Source organism: Pseudopipra pipra, chromosome 2 (genome assembly GCF_036250125.1).
Source record: "Pseudopipra pipra isolate bDixPip1 chromosome 2, bDixPip1.hap1, whole genome shotgun sequence".
In the NCBI taxonomy this organism is placed as follows: Eukaryota; Metazoa; Chordata; class Aves; order Passeriformes; family Pipridae; genus Pseudopipra; species Pseudopipra pipra.
Window position 1 is genome coordinate 118,088,971 of NC_087550.1, and position 19,072 is coordinate 118,108,042.

Below are 19,072 nucleotides of genomic sequence, written 5' to 3' on the forward strand. Positions count from 1 at the left end.
TAATGTATTTATATTTGTTTACATAGTTATGTTTATTTACATATTTATATTTTATTTGCATTTACACAATTATATTTTTATTTACATTTACATATTTCTGTTTTATTTACATTTTACCCTCTGCATTTTTGGTCCCATTTAAAGACTAAATGAGTTACCCCTCCACTGGGAATGAGGACAAGCTGTCCCAGTGGGGAGATGATGTTGGTTACAACACCTGGGACAAACCCTGGCACCCAGAGAACGCCGGGGACTCCTTTGGCCAAGAGTTTTTCCGACTGGGAAGAATACAGCGAGGAAGAGCAGTCCCAAGGAAAAGGCAGCAGCTCCCAAAAACTGCCCAGCTGGGAAGAAACCAGCATGGAAGGGCAGTCCCAAGGAAAATTCAGTAGCTACCAAGAACTACTGTCTGACTGGGAAGAGCTGTCCCAAGACCAAGAGTCTGCTGGACAAGAGTTTTCCCACTGGGAAGGCTCCAGAGCCTCCATGCTGTCCCAGTGGGAAGATGACAGCGACAGGGAGCTCGCACTGCAGGACTGGGAACACACGGCACAGGAGTGGGCTCGGGGCTCTGCAGGGCTCTTCCTCTCCCCTGCTCTCACTCCTCACTTCTGGGAGTGCAATTCCATCTCTGCCAGGACTTTATTTTCCCCTCTCCAGCCCGTTCTCCCGGAGGCGTCACTGCCGTCTCTGCTGGGCTCGGCCTTGGTGCGTCCTGGACCCAGCTGGGCTTGGGGGAAGCTTCCAGCAGCTGCTCACAGAACCCACCCCTGCAGCCCCCCTGCTACCAAAACCTGGCCAGGCAAACCCAAACAAAGTCCACAGGGAGCAGAGATCCACCTGCAGCCCCTGGAGGTCCACAGGGAGCAGAGATCCACCTGCAGACTCTGGAGGTCCACAGGGAGCAGAGATCCACCTGCAGACTCTGGAGGTCCACAGGGAGCAGAGATCCACCTGCAGACTCTGGAGAGCAGAGATCCACCTGCAGCCTCTGGAAGTCCATGGTGGAGCAGAGATCCACCTGCAGCCTCTGGAAGTCCATGGTGGAGCAGAGACCCACCTGCAGCCCCTGGAGGAGCCCCCTGGATCAGGGGGATGCCCGAAGGAAGCTGTGACTCTGTGGGCACCCCACCTGGAGCAGGGTCCTGGCAGGGAAGTGCAGTCCATGGAGAGAGGAGCCCAGGCTGGAGCAGGGAAAGGACTCTTCTCCCTGAGCAGTGACAGGAACAGTGTGTGACGAACTGACCAGAAACCCCATTCCCCATTTTTCCCACCTTATACAGCAGTAATTTTTTTACTATTTATTTATGATTCATGCACTGTGCCTTTTGAACCCCAGCTACTCCAGACCAGGGCAATAAAACTAGTTTTCTATCCCAAACAGACTAAAAACATAGTTTGTTTAGCATTAAAAAACCCCTATTTTTTTACTCTGTTTGGGATAAAAGACTAAACCCTGTGTGCTTGGTCTCACCTCTCACAAAACTGGTCCCAGTGTCTCCACAGGTGATTTTTGCCCTGGTGCACCCATGTGGTGACTTTGATTCACCTGCCCACAGCAATTCAGGCTGGTTTCCCAATGGATTTGGAATTCCACTTTCATTATTTAGCAGCAATTTATTGATCCTTTGTTCACCCTGATTTAAATAAATACACTACTACTACTACTACTACTACTACTACTAAAAGTACTCCTAAAATAAATCAAATAAAGTAAAAATAGAGATAAATGAAAATAATAAAGGTGAAATATTATATTATTAAAATTACAATTGTTATTATGTTTTATGTTTATATTTTCATGTTAATAATAATAATAATAAAAATAATAAAAATAATAGTTTTCTTGAATACTGACATTTTAGTACGTTATTTTATTGAGAGATGGGCAACCAGTTAAGCAGTTTCAGCTTTCTTTGTGCCCTGTGAGCAGCTAAAACCTTCCCAGCACTGTGTGCTGTTTCCTACCTCGGTCAGGGCGAGGATGTCGCCTCCTCCCGCGGGCTCTGCTCTCCCGGGGGGCTTCTCTTCACAGGCAGGCTCTAAAAACTGAACGAAACAGCAGCGTAAGACCCAAGGGAGCAAAGGAAGCACCGGGCCGATCATTTTAAAAAACGCCCCGGCAGTGACATTTCACGGCTGGTCCCAAGCACGGCCAGGCTGCAAACACCCACCCCTGGGGCGAGCACGAGATCCCCACACGGTGCTGAGCAAGAGTCCAGACTGACTTGTATGAGGCCGGGACGAGCCCCGGTGAGGATTTAAAGGGGGTTGGGGAATGAGGGCGATGCGGCTGAGGGCGATGGCTGAGGGCTGAGAGCGCGGGCTGAGGGCGAGGGGGCTGAGGGAGAGGACTGAGGGTGATGGCACTGAGGGCGAGGGCTGATGGCGATGGCACTGAGGGTGGGGGCTGAGGGAGATGGCACTGAGGTTGACGGCTGAGGGAGATGGCGCTGAGGGCGATGGCGCTTAGGGTGAGGGCTTAGGGAGATGGCTAAGGGGCGATGGCTAAGGGGCAATAGCTGAGGGCAATGGCGCCGAGGGTAAGGGCTGATGGCGACGGCGCTAAAGGGCGAAGGCGCCGAGTCCCCTCCCCGCGTCTCCCCTCGCCTCTCCGGCGCCACGCGGAGAGCCCCCGGTGCCGGGGCTCGGTCCCACCTGCCAGAAGGGCGCTGCCGATGGATCCCCGCCCGCCGGGGCCGGGGGCTGAGGGGCCGCCGCCCGCTGAGGCTCGTTGTTGTTGTTCAGGCTGCAGAAGGGGTTGCGGCGGGCGGGCGCGGAGGGGCCCCGCGGGGCCGGGGCGGCGGCGGCAGCGGCGGGTTCGCTCCTCTGCCGGCGTTTGCGCTTCAGCCGCAGCATCGCCGGCGGCCTCTGGAAGCCGGGCGGGTCCCCGGGCTCGGCGGGGGCGGCCATGGCCGAGCGCAGCCCGCAGCACCCGCGGGCCCGGCCCGGCGCCAAAGGCCGCCCGCTCCGCCCCGGGGCGGCGCTGAGGGAGCGGCGCCGCCATCGCTGCGCCCTCAGGGCTCGGGGGGAGAGCGGCTCCCGCCAGCGCCGCTCCGGCCGGGGCACGGACTAATAAAGGGGCAATAAACTGCTGCTCAGGAACATCAATGGAGCTCCGTTCGGAAACCAGCCCCAAGTGCTGTGGGCGGGTGTGTCAAAGTCACCACACGGCTGCACCAGCGCGAAAATCACCTGTGGAGATACCGGGAGCGGTGGAGTGAGAGGTGAGACCAAACACACAGGGTTTAGTCTTCTATCCCAATCAGACTAAAAAGCTAGGTGTTTTATCCCTAGTTTGTTGGTCTGTTTGGGATAGAAAACTAATTTGTATTATTGCACTGGCCAGTTGTACATGGAGTTCAAGATGCACAATAAATAAATAAATAATAAATAAATTCCGGCTAAATCGCTTTGGGAAAGGGGAATGGGTTTCATGGTCACTTCATCAAACATTTGCTCAGGGCGAAGAGTCCTTTCCCTGTCCAGCGTGGGGTTCCTCCCATGGGAGACAGTTCTCCAGGAACTTCTCTTCCTTGAGTCCTTCCACAGGATCAGTCCTTAAGGAATTGATCCAGGGGGGGTCCCTTCCATGGGGTCAGTCCTTCAGGAACTGTTCCCTGTGGGTCCCCTGCAGAGTCACAAGTCCTGCCACCAAACCTGCTCCAGCCTGGGCTCCTCTCTCCACGGATCCACAGCTCCTGCCAGGCCCCTGCTCCAGGATGGGCTTCCCAGAGGGTCACAGCCTCCTTTGGGCATCCCCCTGCTCCAGGGGGCTCCTCCGGGGGCTGCAGGTGGGTCTCTGCTCCCCGTGACCCTCCAGGGGCTGCAGGGACACGGCTGCCCCACCACGGGCTGCCCACGGGCTGCAGGGAAAGCTCAGCCCCGGTGCCTGGAGCCCCTGCTGCCCCTCCTTCTGCCCTGCCCTGGGCTCTGCAGGGCTCTTCCTCTCCCCTGCTCTCACTCCTCACTTCTCAGAGCGCAATTCCATCTTTGCCAGGACTTTATTTTCCCCTCTCCAGCCCGTTCTCCGGAGGCGTCACTGCCGTCTCTGCTGGGCTCGGCCTTGCTCCGTCCTGGACCCGGCTGGCACTGCCCTGCTGGGCTTGGGGGGAGCTTCCAGCAGCTGCTCACAGAACCCACCCCTGCAGCCCCCCCGGTACCCTGTGCAGTGTGTGAGTGTGCAGGACACTGTTGTGAGCTCTGGAGGTGATGATGGAGGGGCTGGAATGTCTGAAGCTGGACTTGGCAATGGCACCTGAGACCCTCTGGGTAAGTACTGAGTGTGACATACTCGGGCATGGACCCCATGTAGTATAATGGAATCGTTTATTACAGTTCTTTCATGGTTTATATACCCCATTACATCAGCAGTAAATTCCTGTTAGTAACTTTTCTCTATATCTACTTTTTAATTAAGCATTCACTGTCCATGAGAAAAATACTCCCAAGCAATTTCCCACACACAGAGATACATCTCACCACTTCCACTTTTATCTTACCAAGTTGCCCTTAAGTTTTTCCCAGGGTCATATAATCTTGGTTCCCTACAACTGAGGGACAACCAAATGAAGCAGGTGTGTGTCCACGGGCTGCTCTTGGCAACCCAGGCAGGACAATGACATGGATGAATTGTTCTTTAAGGAATATCCGAGGAACATCTCTGGGAGGGTGGGGAGGCCCTGGCACAGGTTGCCCAGAGAAGCTGTGGCTGCCCCTGGATCCCTGGAAGTGTCCAAGGCCAAGTTGGATGGGGTTGGAGCAACCTGGGCTAGTGGAAAGTGTCCCTGCCCATGTGTTCTGATCCAATTAGGGAGAGATGCCTCTGCCCAAATTAAGGTGTAAATGAGACAATTTGCTGACAACACTTCGATTTTATTTAACTATAAATGTGAACTAAAGAGATAGAGATACTGGATACTTAACGACAACTATAGTTACTTAACCAACTTAATGAATTAAATTAGTGAACATACTAAAGCCATCTTCCGTTTGTTTAGGAATACTCGTGGATATAGCAGTCCTGCAGGGAGGTTGTGGGAGCAACAGCTCCTGTCTTTGCTCATCCCTGCAGGACTCGTCAAGAATTGGAGGAAGTGTCAAAAGTCGGTGGTAGAGTCATTTTCTGTGGAAGAATTGCAGAGGGGTCTGGGCCTGGCCCGGCGCTGGAGCAGGGCCTAATCCTCGAGCTGTCCCGGGGCACAGGCACCGAACAGCCTGCCCAGAGCCCTGAGTATCTGCCTGAAACGAGAGGGACGTTTCCTGGGGAGCCAAGTCTGTGTCGCTGCCTCTGCCACCTGCTTGCGCAAGGTCGGAGGAGCTGCAACCCCTCGGGGGGCCTGAGCCTCCGGCTGGGGAGGGCAGGGGCTGGGGGGGCGGCAGGGCCTCTCTGGGGCAGGGCCCTGGCTCCGTGTCCCTGCCTCTGCCTTTGCCACCTGCTTGTCCAAGGCGGGAGGAGCTGCAGCCCCACGGGGGATCTGGGCTACCGGCCGGGGAGGGGAGACACAGACCCGGCCCTCAGCCCACGCCTCGCGAGGGACGGGCATCGGAAGCCCCTCTTCTGCAAGGATTCCCAGCCTGTGTTCCGTGCCTTGACCTTGGGACAGCTCCAGGAAGCTCAGTTCTTCCCACTCGTCCTCCTCGGGGCGCAAGGGCTTGACCCCGAAGCTGCGGATGGTCATGCGTTCCCAGTCCAGCAGCGCGAGCTCCCTGTCGCTGTCGTCTTCCCACCGGGACAGTATTGAGGGTCTGTAGACTTCCCAGTCAGAAAACTCTTGGCCAAAGGAGTCTTCGTCTTCGGAAAGCTCTTCAGCAATGGAGTCTTCCCAGTCGGACAGCAGTTCTTGGAGGCCACTGAATTTTCCTTGGAACTGCCCTTCCATGCTGGTTTCTTCCGACTCGGTCAGTTCTGGGTAGCTACTGCCATTTCCATGGGATTGCTCTTCCTCGCTGGATTCTTCCCACTTGAGCAGTTTTTGTAAGGCGCTGACTTTTCTCTGGAACTGCTCTTCCTCACTGGATTCTTCCCAGTCCGATGGTTCTTGGCAGATCTTCGCTTCTCCATGGGACAGCCCTCCCTTGCTGTCAGGCAGCTCTTCCCAGTCAGCCACTTCTTTGTACTTCTTCACTTCTTGGGACTGCCCTTGCTCGAGGTTTTCTTCCCAGTCCGACACTTCCTGGTAGCTCTTCACTTCTGCTCGGGACTGCTCTTCCTCGATGTATTCTTCCCAATCGGACACTTCCTGCCATCTCCTGGATTCTCTCTGGACTCCCTCTTGCTTGATGTTTTCTTCCCAGTCTGATGCTTCCTGGTAGCTCTTCACATCTCCGTGGGACAGCTCTTCCTCACTGTAGTCTTCCCAGTCGGATACTTCTTGGCGTCTCCTGGATTCTCCCTGGGACTGCTCTTTCTCCGTGTTTTCTTCCCAGCCGGACACTTCTTGGCGTCTCTTGGATTCTCCCTGGGACTGCTCTTTCTCCATGTTTTCCTCCCAGTCGGACACCTCTTGGTAGCTCTTTGCTCCTCTGTGGGACAGCTCTTCCTCGCTGCGTTCTTCCCAGTCGGACACTTCTTGGTAGCTTCTCTTTTTTCCCTGGGACTGCTCTTGCTTGATGTTTTCTTCCCAGTCGGACTCTTCTCGGTAGCTCTTTACTTCCCCCTGGGGCTCCTCTTCCTCGCTGTATCCGTCCCAGTCAGACAGTTCCTGGTGGCTCTTGGCTGGTCCAGGGGACGGCTCCTGCTCCCTGCGCTCTCCCCCTTGGGACACTTCCTGGTAGGTTTTGGTTTCTTCTTGGGACAGATCTTGCTCTTCCTCATCTTCCCATTGGAAAATCTCTTGGTCAACATAATATTTCCAATCTTGGCCCTCCCCAACCACGGCCTCCTCCTGCTGCTCACAGAGGGCCTGGGCTTCCAGGCTGGGAGCTGAGAGGCTGAAGGGGCTGCAGGGGCTCCGTGGGGCCAGGACCAGGCTCCCTTCCCTTTCTGCTGTAAATGTTGATATTGTTTCAGTATCCCAGGTCTGTTCCAGGTCTTCTTGCTCCTCCCGCTCCTGGCCAGATCCCTTAAGCTTAGCCTTGATCAGGACTTCACTGGTGCTGGACTGGTCTGTATCCAGCAGGGCCTGGCTGCTCTCTGAGGGGCTCTGTAGGGGAGGGACCAGGCTCCCTTCCCTTTCTGCTGTAAATGTTGTTACTGTTTCCGTATCCGTGGCTTGTTCCATGTCTCCCTGTTCCTCCAGCTGCTGCTCAGATCCCTGCATCACAAGCTCAGCCTCACTCAGGATCTCAGGGGTGATTTGCTGGTCAGTGCCCAGCGGGGCCTGGCTGCTCTCTGAGGGGCTCTGGGGGGCAGGGACTGGGCTCTCTATCCCTGCAGCTGTTTCTTGTGTTTCTGCAGCTGTGCTTTGTTCCAGGTCTCCCTGTTCTTCCACTTCCTGGCTGGATCCCTGGACCACAAGCTCAGCCTCACTCAGGATCTCAGGGGTGATTTCCTGGTCAGTGCCCAGCAGGGCCTGGCTGCCCTCTGAGGGGCTCTGGGGGGCAGGGACCGGGCTCTGTGTCTCTGCTGCTCTTTCTTGTATTTCTGCAGCTGTGCTTTCTTCCATGGCTCCCTGTTCCTCCAGCTGCTGCTCAGATCCCTGCATCACAAGCTCAGCCTCGCTCACAATCTCAGGGGTGATTTGATGGTCAGTGCCCAGCAAGGCCTGGCTGCCCTCTGAGGGGCTCTGGGGGGCAGGGACCGGGCTCTCTGTCCCTGCTGATGGCACCAGCTCCCCAAAGCTTGGAGAACCTTCTGCCTTTGTCTCCTCAGGAGCCACAGGCTCCTGGGGCTCCTCCTCCTCAGCAGCTCCATCTGGGGCAGGAGCTGCTGGCTCGGCCTCTGTGGGACTCAGCAGGGCAGGAGCTGGACTGGGCAGGTCCTGGGCTGCCTCTGCTGCCACCGCTGTGCCCACACTGCTGGGAGAGCTGGGCCTCTCTTGGCGAACAGGCTGGGCATCCTCCTGGTTCCCTGGGCCCAAGGCCTTGTCAGAGATGATAGAGGTGATGTCCTCTTCCCACTGGGACAGCTGTGGGTCTCTGACCTCTTCCCCTTGGGACAGGTCCTGGTCAGTGGATGATTTCCACTCTTTCTCCTCCCCAACCAAGGTTCCCTCCTCAGTCTCTTGCACTGACAGGACTGACCTCTCCTCTGTGTCCTGGGGCTCACTGGCAACCAGGACTTCCAGGCTGGAAGCCACGGGGCTGGGAGGGGAGCAGGGGCTGAGTGGGGCAGAGACTGGGCTCTCTGTACTCTCTGCTGGAATTGTTAGCAATTCTGCAGCTGTGCTTTCCTCCAGGTCTCCCTGTTCCTCCTGCTCCTGGCTGGATCCCTGGATCTCAAGCTCAGCCTTCTTCAGGATCTCAGTACTGATGCCATCGGCCATGTCCAGCAGGACCTGGCTGCCCTCTGAGGGGCTCTGTGGGGCAGGGACTGGGCTTTCTGTCCCTGCTGCTCCTTCCTGCATTTCTGCAGCTGTGGTTTCTTCCAGGTCTCCCTGTTCCTCCAGCTGCTGCTCAGATCCCTGGATCTCAAGCTCAGCCTTTGTCAGGATCTCAGGGGTGACTTCCTGGTCAGTGCCCACCAGGACCTGGCTGCCCTCTGAGGGGCTCTGTGGGGCAGGGACCAGGCTCTCTGTCCCTGCAGCTGTTTCTTGCATTTCTGCAGCTGTGCTTTGTTCCAGGTCTTCCTGTTTCTCCAGCTCCTGGCTGGATCCCTGGATCTCAAGCTCAGCCTTTGTCAGGATCTCAGTGGTCATGAGCTCAGCCATGTCCAGCAGGGCCTGGCTGCCCTCTGAGGGGCTCCGTGAAGGAGGGACCAGGCTCTGTGTCCCTGCTGCTGTTTCTTGCATTTCTGCAGCTGTGCTTTCTTCCATGGCTCCCTGTTGCTTCAGCTGCTGCTCAGATCCCTCGATCTCAAGCTCAGCCTCGCTCACGATCTCAATGGTAATTTGCTGGCCCAGCAGGGCCTGGCTGCCCTCTGAGGGGCTCTGGGGGGCAGGGACCGGGCTCTCTGTCCCTGCTGATGGCACCAGCTCCCCAAAGCTTGGAGAACCTTCTGCCTTTGTCTCCTCAGGAGCCACAGGCTCCTGGGGCTCCTCCTCCTCAGCAGCTCCATCTGGGACAGGAGCTGCTGGCTCAGCCTCTGTGGGACTCAGCGAGGCAGGAGCTGGACTGGGCAGGTCCTGGGCTGCCTCTGCTGCCACTGCTGTGCCCACACTGCTGGGAGAGCTGGGCCCCTCCTGGGGAACAGCCAGGGTGTCCCCAGCGCTCACGGGTTTGTCCCAACTGCTGTAACCAACATCAGCTCCCCCCTGAGACAGCCTTTTGTCACTCACACCTTCCCTTTGGGGCAGCTCTTGAGCACTGTACTCTTCTTTCTGGGGTTGCTCCTTGTCTGTCTTGTCTGCGACTTGGAAGAGCTCTGAATCTCTCTTGTCTTCCCATTGGTACAGTCCACGGGCTCCCACATCTTCCTGCTGAGGCTGGTCATGGTATCTCTGACCTTCCTGCTGGGTCAGGTCTTGAACTCCCACATCTTTCCATTGAGGAAGTTCTTGGCCTCTCAGACCTCCCCATTGGGACAGCTCTGAATAGGTCTCTTCTTCCCTTTGGGGCCGCTCTCGGGTTCTCACACGTCCTTCCCTTTGGGGCAGCTCTCGGGTTCTCACACGTCCTTCCCTTTGGGGCAGCTCTCGGATTGTCAAACGTTCTTCCCACTGGGTCACCTCGTGGTATCTCACACCCCTTTCTTCCCATTCGTGCAGCTCCTGGCGTCTCACAGTCTCTTCCCGGCGGTACAGCTCCGGGTGTCTCCCACAGCGCCATTGGGAACGTTCTCGGACTCTCACGTCTTCTTCAAATCTGTAGAGCTCTTGAGGTCTCCTGGCTCTCTGGTGGGAACATTCTTGGGCTCTCACTTCTTCTAGCCATTCACAGAGCTCTTGGAGTGTCTCATCTTCTGTCTCATCTTCTGTCTCATCTTCCCATTCGGTAACATCTCCGAATTGGGAAAGGTCTGGATCGGTGTCGTAATTCCAGTCATCATCCCCGCGGCCGAAGGACCCCCCCTCAGTCCCTGACAGTGGCAGGTCTGACTCACCCACTGTCCCCAGCCAGTGCTTGCTGAGTGACTCGTCTTCCAGCCAGCTGGGCAAGGGGCTGTGGGGCTGGGACTTGGGCTTCCTGTTGTCCTCAGCCATCTCTGTTGTCCTCTGCAGGGAGCTGCTCCTCCTTGGAGAGGGGCTCTCGTGGTTGTGGGCACCCCAGGGCTCTGTGCCCCTCAAACCCCCACGGGCAGGGCAGGGCTCTGTGATGTCACAAGGGTATCTGGGCACCCTCATGTCCCATGTCACAAAGGGCCCTGGAAGGCGCCCGTGTCACAAAGGGCCACCCCCGGCCCCCCTTGGACAGCGGCACCGCCCGGACCCGGCCCGGGGCAGCCCCGGCACTTGTGGCCTTGCAGCCCCCGCTGTGCCCGGAGCCCTGGCGGGGACTGGCTCCAATGGGGAATGTCCTTCCAGTGGAAAGTGCCGGGAGAAAGCACAGGACAAAAGAGGCTCTGCCCTCCAGGTACTGCTTCTCTCTAGGGAAGTGTTCTAAGGAAATAAAGCGGCTGGTGAACAAGTCTGAGGAAAGGCACTGCCCGCAGCTGGTGCTGCCAGCCCAGCACCCCATCCCCGCGGTGGCACCCGCAAAGGGGCCCTGCCTGTGCAGGGCACGGGGCGAGCGCAGCGCTCGGCTGAGCCTTGCGAGATTTTCCAAACTATTATGTGGAGCTTTGGTGTTTCCCAGGGGCTCCAGGAGAACCCGGGCTCCCTGCACCCACTCGGGGCTGTTCCCTGCTCCTCTGCCCCCCGATTTCCCAGTGGGGTGGAGGTGACAGTCCCCGGGCTGTGACCCTGCGCGCAGAGGGGATTTGAACACTGGGAAATACGGGGAGCACGTGTGTGATCCCACTCCCCGGGGTCATTCCTGGCATGAGGGGGGACCCGCGGGGGCGGCCACGGCCGAGCGCAGCCCGCAGCACCCGCGGGCCCGGCCCGGCGCCAAAGGCCGCCCGCTCCGCCCCGGGGCGGCGCTGAGGGAGCGGCGCCGCCATCGCTGCGCCCTCAGGGCTCGGGGGGAGAGCGGCTCCCGCCAGCGCCGCTCCGGCCGGGGCACGGACTAATAAAGGGGCAATAAACTGCTGCTCAGGAACATCAGTGGAGCTCCGTTCGGAAACCAGCCCCAAGTGCTGTGGGCGGGTGAGTCAAAGTCATCACACGGCTGCACCAGCGCGAAAATCACCTGTGGAGATACCGGGACCGGTGGAGTGAGAGGTGAGACCAAACACACAGGGTTTAGTCTTCTGTCCCAAACAGACTAAAAACCTAGTTGTTTTATCCCTAGTTTTTTGATCTGTTTGGGATAGAAAACTAATTTGTATTATTGCACTGGCCGGTTGTACATGGAGTTCAAGATGCACAATAAATAAATAAATAATAAGTAAAGATACAAGGACTCCCTGAAACACCATCTCAGCCTTGGCCATATTGATCACCATAACTGGTCTACTCTGGCCTCAAATCGGGAGGCCTGGAGAAACACCATCTATAACGCAGCTGTCTCCTTTGAGAACACGTGCAGGATCACTCTCGAGGAGAAAAGGCAACGCAGAAAGAACCGTGTTCTGCAGAATACACCATCTAAGGAGTCTTTCTGCTGTGCCTTTTACAATCAGATATGTCTGTCTCGTATTGGCCTCATAAGTCACCAACGTGCATGCAACAAATGTGGATAAAGCCTTCCCAAATCTTGGTTCACGAAGCCCAGCCATGATGAAGTAAATTCTGGCTAAATCACTTTGGGAAAGGGGAATGGGTTTCATGGTCACTTCATCAAACATTTGCTCAGGGCAAAGAGTCCTTTCCCTGTCCAGCATGGGGTTCCTCCCATGGGAGACAGTTCTCCAGGAACTTCTCTTCCTTGAGTCCTTCCACAGGATCAGTCCTTAAGGAATTGATCCAGGGGGGGTCCCTTCCATAGGGTCAGTCCTTCAGGAATCAGTCACCACACGGCTGCACCAGCACAAAAACCACCCGTGGAGACGCCGCGACCTGGTCCCAGCTGTGCGAGGTGTGAGACTGAACACACAGGGTTTAGTCTTTTATCCCAAATACACTAAAACCCCAGGGGTTTTTCTCCCGGATGAACTAGGCTTTTAGTCTCTTTGGGATAGACATCTAGTTTTGCTCGCGGCACTCTGTAGTACATAGAGTTCAAAAGGCATAATAAATAATAAAAACAAATCATAAAAAAAAAATTACTGCTGAATAACGTAAATGGAGTTTGGAATCCATTTCAAAACCTGCCGCAGGTCGGGTGTATGAAATTCGCCTCAGGGCAAAAATCACCTGTGGGGATACCAGGACCAGCTGGGTGAGAGGTGCCACTAAACACACGGGGTTTAGTCTCTTTGGGGTAAAACCCCCGAATTCTTAAGTCTATTTGCAGTAGAAACTAGTTCTGATTGCACTAGTCTGTTGTACCTGGGGTTCAAATTATAAATAATTAATAAATACATGTGATTCAAAAGGCATAAAGAGGTACTCAGGATCAACATATCTACTGGCGAAAGATTTAGTAAAAGAAAAACTATGCTGTGAGAAAAAAAACTTCCTTTTGCAGTTTTGTCAGTGGGGTTTTTGATTTTTTTTAAACTTGTTTTCTTGTTTCCTCTGATCTGATTTACTTTGCAAACATTTAAGCTCAAATGAGCAACAGCAGGAAAAAAGGCAACAGCTGGGTGCAAAGAATCAGTGTGGGACTAAGGGTTCACGTGCTTTAGGCGTGTGTGCACACACGTGTGGAAAAGCATCACTTCTTTTCAGGGCTGCATCACATCACACAAGCAGTAAAATCAAATTTCCTCCTGTTTTCATACACTTCCCGTGCATCATTTACCAGGAACCTGCTCCAAGTCCAGTGAGTGGCAGAAGACAGATTAATTGTGGCTCCGGATGATTTATTTTCACTCCAATTTTCCAATTCCTTGCACTGGTTTGAAGTGCCAGTGTCCACTGTTTGAGCCATCCATGGTGAAAATGAACAGCACAGCTGAGCAGGAAAAAAGAGTTTTGCTTCCAAATCAGAGCAAGTGGGAAGGCACAAGCTCTGAGGAAGGAAAAATGTGGTTCCTTCCCAATTCCTGACTTGCAGAGGGGTCACAGTCACGGATAATGCTGGAGAGACAGAGCTGGGCTGGGCTGAGATGGAAAGAGGGGAAGTGAAAGTGCACAGCACAGGGAAGGTATCAAAGGGAACAAGGCTCCATAAAGTGCCTCAGCCATCTGACTGACCCAATTCCATGGGTTCATGGGCTCTGGATTTGCCAGGTTTGCTGAAACAAAGGAGCTGGTGGTGAAACTCCTGCTGTCACTACCACGTCCTTCCCCTCTGGCATCCCTGCCAACCTGGATGGTTTTGCCTGTCTTTCCATTAAGTAACGACTTTAAATGTGGATTTAAGTCTTGAAGTGTAGAATTTGGTCTCAATGCACTCAGAAGGAAAAGGGAACTATAAAGGTGACTCCCAGTGGGGGCTGGAGAAAGAAAGGCTGATAAAAGCCACCGATTTTTTCCCTTTAATTTCTTACGGTTGAAAACCATGTGACCCTGCTGCTCATTCTTGTGTTTCTGCTCCCGTGCTTTGTTCCGTGTCTCCCTGTTCCTCCAGCTGCTGGCCAGATCCTTGGATCTCAAGCTCAGCCTCACTCAGGATCTCAGGGGTGATTTGCTGGTCGCTGCCCAGTGGGGCCTGGCTGCCCTCTGAGGGGCTCTGTGGGGCAGGGACTGGGCTCTCTGTCCCTGCAGCTGTTTCTTGTGTTTCTGCAGCTGTGCTTTGTTCCAGGTCTCCCTGTTCCTCCAGCTGCTGCTCAGATCCCTGGATCTCAAGCTCAGCCTCACTCAGGATCTCAGTGGTGATTTGCTGGTCTGTGCCCAGCAGGGCCTGGCTGCCCTCTGAGGGGCTCTGTGGGGCAGGGACGGGGCTCTCTATCCCTGCAGCTGTTTCTTGTGTTTCTGCAGCTGTGCTTTGTTCCAGGTCTCCCTGTTTCTCCAGCTGCTGCTCAGATCCCTCCATCACAAGCTCAGCCTTTGTCAGGGTCTCAGTGGTGATTTCCTGGTCAGTGCCCAGCAGGGCCTGGCTGCCCTCTGAGGGGCTCTGTGGGGCAGGGACTGGGTTCTGTGTCTCTGCTGCTCTTTCTTGCATTTCTGCAGCTGTGCTTTGTTCCAGGTCTCCCTGTTCCTCCAGCTGCTGCTCAGATCCCTGGACCACAAGCTCAGCCTCACTCGGGATCTCAGGGGTGATTTGCTGGTCAGTGCCCAGCAGGGCCTGGCTGCCCTCTGAGGGGCTCTGTGGGGCAGGGACCGGGCTCTCTGTCCCTGCTGATGGCACCAGCTCCCCAAAGCTTGGAGAACCTTCTACCTTTGTCTCCTCAGGAGCCACAGGCTCCTGGGGCTCCTCCTGCTCAGCAGCTCCATCTGGGGCAGGAGCTGCTGGCTCAGCCTCTGTGGGACTCAGCGGGGCAGGAGCTGGACTGGGCAGGTCCTGGGCTGCCTCTGCTGCCACTGCTGTGCCCACACTGCTGGGAGAGCTGGGCCCCTCCTGGGGAACAGCCAGGGTGTCCCCAGCGCTCACGGGTTTGTCCCAACTGCTGTAACCAACATCAGCTCCCCCCTGAGACAGCCTTTTGTCACTCACACCTTCCCTTTGGGGCAGCTCTTGGGAACCATATGCTTCTTTCTGGGGTTGATCCTTGTCTGTCTTGTCTACAACTTGGAAGAGCTCTGAATCTCTCTTGTCTTCCCATTGGTACAGTCCACGGGCTCCCACATCTTCCTGCTGAGTCAGGTCATGGTATCTCTGACTTTCCTGCTGGGTCAGCTCTTGTAGTCCCACATCTTCCCACTGAGGAAGTTCTTGGCCTCTCAAACCTCCCCATTGGGACAGCTCTGAATAGGTCTCTTCTTCTTCCCTTTGGGGCAGCTCTCGGATTGTCACACGTTCTTCCCATTGGGTCAGCTCATGGTATCTCACACCCCTTTCTTCCCATTCGTGCAGCTCCTGGCGTCTCACAGTCTCTTCCCGGCGGTACAGCTCTGGGTGTCTCCCACAGCAACACTGGGAAAGTTCTCGGACTCTCACGTCTTCTTCAAATCTGTAGAGCTCTTGAGGTCTCCTGGCTCTCTGGTGGGAACATTCTTGGACTCTCACTTCTTCTTGCCATTCACAGAGTTCTTGGAGTGTCTCCTCTTCTGTCTCATCTTCTGTCTCCTCTTCTGTCCCATCTTCTGTCTCTTCTTCTGTCTCATCTTCTGTCTCATCTTCTTCCCATTCGGTAACATCTCCGAAGTGGGAAAGGTCTGGATCGGTGTCGTAATTCCAGTCGTCATCCCCGCGGCCAAAGGACCCCCCCTCAGTCCCTGACAGTGGCAGGTCTGACTCACCCACTGTCCCCAGCCAGTGCTCGCTGAGTGACTCGTCTTCCAGCCAGCTGGGCAAGGGGCTGGAGCACTGGAAGTTGGAGTTCCTCCTGTTCTCATCCATCTCTGTTGTCCTCTGCAGGGAATTGCTCCCTCCTTGGAGAGGGGCTCTCGTGGTTGTGGGCACCCCAGGGCTCTGTGCCCCTCAAACCCCCGCGGGCAGGGCAGGGCTCTGTGATGTCACAAGAGTCTCTGGGCACCCCCATGTCCCGCCTCACAAAGGGCCCTGGAAGGTGCCCGTGTCACAAAGGGCCACCCCCAGCACAGAGCCCTGTGATGGGCACAGAGCCCTGGGGTGCCCACAACCACGAGAGCCCCTCTCCAAGGTGGAATCAGCTCCATGGATCCCTGTCCAGCAGAGGACAACAGAGATGGATAAGAAGAGGAAGCCCAAGTCCCAGTGCTCCAGCCCCTTGCCCAGCTGGCTGGCAGACGACACACCCAGGAGGGGGCTGTCCCAGTGGGAAGAAGATTTGACACTTCAAGAACTCTATGAATGGGAAGAAGAAGTGAGAGTCCGAGAACCTTCCCAACGGAGAGGCCGGAGACGCCGAGAGCTCTACAAATTTGAAGAAGACGTGAGAGTCCGAGAACTTTCCCAGTGGAGTTGTGGGAGACACCCGGAGCTGTACCAACGGGAAGAAAGTGTGACAGTCCAGGAGCTGCACGAATGGGAAGAAGGTGGTGTGAGATACCACGAGGTGACCCAGTGGGAAGAACGTGTGACAGTCCAAGAGCTGCCCCAAAGGGAAGGTGTGAGTTACAAAAGGCTGTCTCAGGGGGGAGCTGATGTTGGTTACAGCAGTTGGGACAAACCCGTGAGTGCTGGGGACACCCTGGCTGTTCCCCAGGAGAGGCCCAGCTCTCCCAGCAGTGTGGGCACAGCAGTGGCAGCAGAGGCAGCCCAGGACCTGCCCAGTCCAGCTCCTGCCCCGCTGAGTCCCACAGAGGCTGAGCCAGCAGCTCCTGTCCCAGATGGAGCTGCTGAGGAGGAGGAGCCCCAGGAGCCTGTGGCTCCTGAGGAGACAAAGGCAGAAGGTTCTCCAAGCTTTGGGGAGCTGGTGCCATCAGCAAGGACAGAGAGCCTGGTCCCTGCCCCACAGAGCCCCTCAGAGGGCAGCCAGGCCCTGCTGGGCACTGGCCAGAAAATCACCCCTGAGATCGTGAGCAAGGCTGAGCTTGTGATGCAGGGATCTGAGCAGCAGCTGGAGGAACAGGGAGCCATGGAAGAAAGCACAGCTGCAGAAATGCAAGAAACAGCTGCAGGGACACAGAACCCGGTCCCTGCCCCACAGAGCCCCTCAGAGGGCAGCCAGGTCCTGCTGGACATGGCTGAGCTCATGACCACTGAGATCCTGAGTGCGGCTGAACTTGTGATCCAGGGATCTGACCAGCAGCTGGAGGAACAGGGAGACCTGGAACAAAGCATGGGTGCAGAAGTGCAAGAAAGAGCAGCAGAGACACAGAACCCAGTCCCTGCCCCACAGAGCCCCTCAGAGGGCAGCCAGGTCCTGCTGGACATGGCTGAGCTCATGACCACTAAGATCTTGAGTGAGGCTGAACTTGTGATCCAGGGATCTGAGCAGAAGCTGGAGGAAAAGGAAGATGTGGAACAAAGCACAGCTGCAGAAATGCAAGAAAGAGCATCACAGATAGAGAGCCCAGTCCCTGCCCCACAGAGCCCCTCAGAGGGCAGCCAGGCCCTGCTGGGCAGTGACCAGCAAATCACCCCTGAGATCCTGAGTGAGGCTGAGCTTGAGATCCAGGGATCTGAGCAGCAGCTGGAGGAACAGGGAGCCATGGAACAAAGCACAGCTGCAGAAATGCAAGAAAGAACATCACGGATAGAGAGCCCAGTCCCTGGCCCACAGAGCCCCTCAGAGGGCAGCCAGGTCCTGCTGGACATGGCCGAGCTCATTGCCACTGAGATCCTGAAGAAGGCTGAGCTTGAGATCCAGGGATTTGACCAGCAGCTGGAGGAACAGGGAGACATGGAACAAACCGGGGCTACAGGAATGTTAACAACAGGGACTGCAGACAGGCCGGAGAGCCTGGACTCTCTCCCACACAGCCCCTGCTGCCTCTCCTCCCCTGTGTTCACCTATGTGGAACCCAAGGCCCTCAGTGGGCAGCAGGCAGGGGGAGAAGGGGGGGCAGTCCTGGCAGTCCAGGAGACCGAGGAGGGGGCGTTTGCCGAGGATGAGAACAACTGGAAATTCTACGACGAGCTGGAGCTTTGCAAGTGGCAGGATGAGAAAGAAGTCGATAGCTACCAGTGGGAAGACGGCATCGGCCAAGAGCTTTCCCAGGAGGAAGACTGCATTGGCCAAGAGTTGTCTGAAAGGGAAGTTAAGAGACACTCAGAGCAGTCCCAGCGTGGAGATGACAGTGACAGGGAGCTGTCACTGGAGGACTGCGAATGTGTGACCGCCCGCAGCACCCAGGAGGAGGACGAGTGGGAAGAGTTGGGTGTCCTGGAGCTGTCCCAAGGTCAAGGCACGGAACACAGGCTGGGAATCCTTGCGGAAGAGGGGCTCCCAGTGCCCGTCCCTCGCGAGGCGTGGGCTGAGTGCCAGGCGCCCGCCCCATGCTCAGTGGGGCCAGTCTGTGCATCCACTCCCCAGCCGGAGGCCCAGGCCCCCCGAGGGGCTGCAGCTCCTCCCACCTTGGACAGGCAGGTGGCAGAGGCAGGGACACAGACCCAGGGCCCCTCTAGTTTCTGGCGGGTGCTCGGGGCTCTGCTCAGGCTGTTCCACGCCTGCAGGCCGGGACAGCCCCAGGATTAGGCCCCGCTCCAGCGCCGGGCCAGGCCTGGACAGAGCAGCTGGCCCGGAGCCTGCCCTGCACCCCAAGGGCACTGCATGCACATGTTCCTGCAGGATGACCAATCCCTGGCTGCTTGGGATCACTCCAAGTGGATCTCACCGAGACCAAACAGTTTCCGACGTGGCAGCGCCAAACCAGCGCCGATGGGGGCCGGCTCGTGCCAGGGTGGCTCAGCGGGGAACCACAGGGAATCCTCAAGGCTGGCAGAGACCTTCAGGATCACCCAGTGCCACCGTCCCCCAGCACCACCAGAATCACCCCGAAACCACGTCCCCAAGGGCCACATCCAGGTGCTTCTCCAACACTTCCAGAGACACCACTGACCACCTTCCGACTCCACCACTGACCAGCGACACCTCCTCAATTCCTGACTGCTCCTGCTGTTAGGAATGAGCCAACCCAGGACATATTGCTCCCAGAACCTCCCTGCAGGACTGCCACGTCCACAGCTATTCCACAGCAAATGAAAGTTGGCTAAAATAAATAATTGTTATAGCAAATTATTAAAAAACAATAAATTAAAAATAAAATATAATAAAAAAACCTATTGGTTGGACGTCACAGTAATTATTAATATATACTCCAGCATATTATATATATATAATGATACCATCTTATTATAATTACTTATAATAATTAAACATTGCCTTATATTCCTAAAAATTTTACCACAGTTGCAATGC

General features: G+C 56.0%; 3 protein-coding genes across 8 annotated transcripts; 1 reads left to right on the forward strand and 2 right to left on the reverse strand.

Annotated features, from left to right (window-relative positions):
* Positions 1-26: 26 nt before the first annotated feature.
* LOC135410427 (protein downstream neighbor of son homolog) lies at positions 27-3,353 on the reverse strand. 5 transcript variants are annotated; one of them, XR_010428680.1, is made up of 5 exons: positions 2,659-3,353; positions 1,969-2,049; positions 1,061-1,210; positions 983-1,021; positions 27-878 (listed from the first exon to the last, which is right to left on the reverse strand). XR_010428680.1 is itself a non-coding variant. In XM_064647128.1 (4 exons), exons 1-3 carry the CDS (start codon positions 2,911-2,913, stop codon positions 1,088-1,090), a joined length of 459 nt encoding a protein of 152 aa, XP_064503198.1. In that variant the 5' UTR covers positions 2,914-3,353; the 3' UTR covers positions 27-878; positions 1,061-1,087. The 5 variants fall into 5 exon arrangements, 1 of the variants encoding a protein (XP_064503198.1); XR_010428679.1 differs by lacking the exon at positions 983-1,021 and having other exon boundaries at positions 1,022-1,210; positions 2,659-3,344; XR_010428678.1 differs by lacking the exon at positions 983-1,021 and having other exon boundaries at positions 27-954; positions 1,022-1,210; positions 2,659-3,344.
* A 1,513-nt stretch (positions 3,354-4,866) lies between these two features.
* LOC135410424 (retinitis pigmentosa 1-like 1 protein) lies at positions 4,867-11,043 on the reverse strand. Of its 2 annotated transcripts, XM_064647122.1 has the most exons (2): positions 9,677-11,043; positions 4,867-9,643 (listed from the first exon to the last, which is right to left on the reverse strand). In XM_064647122.1, the coding sequence occupies exons 1-2, from the start codon at positions 10,380-10,382 to the stop codon at positions 5,178-5,180; spliced, it is 5,172 nt and encodes a 1,723-aa protein (XP_064503192.1). In that variant the 5' UTR covers positions 10,383-11,043; the 3' UTR covers positions 4,867-5,177. The 2 variants fall into 2 exon arrangements, with proteins under 2 accessions (XP_064503192.1, XP_064503191.1); XM_064647121.1 differs by having other exon boundaries at positions 4,867-11,040.
* A 4,772-nt stretch (positions 11,044-15,815) lies between these two features.
* LOC135410426 (zinc metalloprotease ZmpB-like) lies at positions 15,816-18,932 on the forward strand. The gene has a single exon (XM_064647127.1). The coding sequence runs from the start codon at positions 15,935-15,937 to the stop codon at positions 18,347-18,349; it is 2,415 nt and encodes an 804-aa protein (XP_064503197.1). The 5' UTR covers positions 15,816-15,934; the 3' UTR covers positions 18,350-18,932.
* The last annotated feature ends 140 nt before the right edge of the window (positions 18,933-19,072 follow it).

What these genes read in the sequence shown, in the direction of transcription:
- LOC135410424 (XM_064647121.1), bottom strand. Translation starts at nt 10,382, where the DNA reads ATGAGGGTGCCCAGATACCCTTGTGACATCACAGAGCCCTGCCCTGCC.
- LOC135410427 (XM_064647128.1), bottom strand. Translation starts at nt 2,913, where the DNA reads ATGGCCGCCCCCGCCGAGCCCGGGGACCCGCCCGGCTTCCAGAGGCCG. An exon ending in CGGCAGCGCCCTTCTGGCAG is followed by an intron (nt 2,050 to 2,658) that starts GTGGGACCGAGC and finishes TGTTTCGTTCAG; the next exon opens with TTTTTAGAGCCTGCCTGTGA. An exon ending in ACATCCTCGCCCTGACCGAG is followed by an intron (nt 1,211 to 1,968) that starts GTAGGAAACAGC and finishes GTCACTGCTCAG; the next exon opens with GGAGAAGAGTCCTTTCCCTG.
- LOC135410426 (XM_064647127.1), top strand. Translation starts at nt 15,935, where the DNA reads ATGGATAAGAAGAGGAAGCCCAAGTCCCAGTGCTCCAGCCCCTTGCCC.